This window comes from Nicotiana attenuata, unplaced genomic scaffold, assembly GCF_001879085.1.
Source record: "Nicotiana attenuata strain UT unplaced genomic scaffold, NIATTr2, whole genome shotgun sequence".
Classification (NCBI taxonomy): Eukaryota; Viridiplantae; Streptophyta; class Magnoliopsida; order Solanales; family Solanaceae; genus Nicotiana; species Nicotiana attenuata.
The window spans coordinates 256-1431 of NW_017703403.1; the positions used below are offsets into that span (position 1 = coordinate 256).

The following is a 1176-nucleotide window of genomic DNA, read 5'->3' on the forward strand; positions in this document are numbered from 1 at the left end:
TATCACTTTGAAAGTGGGTGTCCCAGTGATGTTATTGAGAAATATAGACCCATCTTCAGGGCTATGTAATGGAACAAGATTAATCATCACTAGACTCGGAAATCGAGTTATCGAAGCAAAATTTAATCGGGAAATATGGCTGGACAAAAGGTACTTCATTCCGAGAATGTCATTAACTCCATCTGATGCAAGAATACCTTTAAATTCCAACGAAGACAATTTCCAATAGTTGTATTGTAACGACCCGACCTGTCGTTACGGAGTTACCGCCCGTTTCCCGTTTCCATGCTTCTATATGTTTCATTATATGTGTTTGGTAGAATTTGTAAGTAATTCAGTTAGAGTTCGGTTAGTAAATGAGACAATAAGTTTCTTTATGTAGAGGTTAAGTTTGGTAAAGTNNAGTTCGGAGTCGGAGACCGGGAAAGACATTTATTTTGGAGGACTTTGTCTTCTGCCATAAGATCTAAAGGAGATATTGTGCTAACAGTTGCATCCAGCGGAATTGCATCTCTTTTGTTACCAGGAGGCCGAACAGCTCATTCGAGATTTGCAATCCCACTCAATGCAACTGAAGATTCAACATGTAATATCAAACAAGGTACTCCTTTATCAAAATTGATTGTCAAGACAAAGTTAATTATTTGGGATGAAGCACCAATGATGCATAAATATTGTTTTGAAGCTCTAGACAGAACTCTAAGAGATATTCTTAGATTTAAAGATGCATCCAATTTAGATCGTCCATTTGGAGGAAAAACCGTTGTTCTTGGTGGTGACTTTAGACAAATACTTCCAGTCATTCCAAAAGGTACTGGACAAGATATTGTTAATACTACCCTTAATTCTTCATATTTGTGGAATCACTGTTAAGTCTTAAAGCTAACAAAAAATATGAGGTTGGAAGGAAATAAGGTGGATTCACTTTTGAATGATCTAAGACAATTTTCTGATTGGATTTTAGCAATAGGTGATGGTATGATTGGAAATTCTGTTGATGGTATCGATAAAGTTCACATCCCTGATGATCTTATCATAAATAATTGTGGCGATCCAATTTCTGCGATTGTGGAAAGTACATATCCAGATTTTTTAAGTCATTGCAGTGATTTAACATACCTGCAACAAAGAGGAATTCTTGCTCCCACTCTTGACATGGTTGAATCAATCAACTAA

At 36.3% G+C, this 1176-nt stretch overlaps 1 protein-coding gene across 1 annotated transcript; it reads left to right on the top strand.

The window, feature by feature from the left end:
* Positions 1-382: 382 nt before the first annotated feature.
* Positions 383-1075, top strand: LOC109222807 (ATP-dependent DNA helicase PIF4-like; the record flags this gene model as incomplete). Its single annotated transcript, XM_019387119.1, has 2 exons — positions 383-811; positions 965-1075. Coding segments are annotated over 2 exons (540 nt in total), but the record flags the coding sequence as incomplete, so codon positions are not given.
* Positions 1076-1176: the final 101 nt, after the last annotated feature.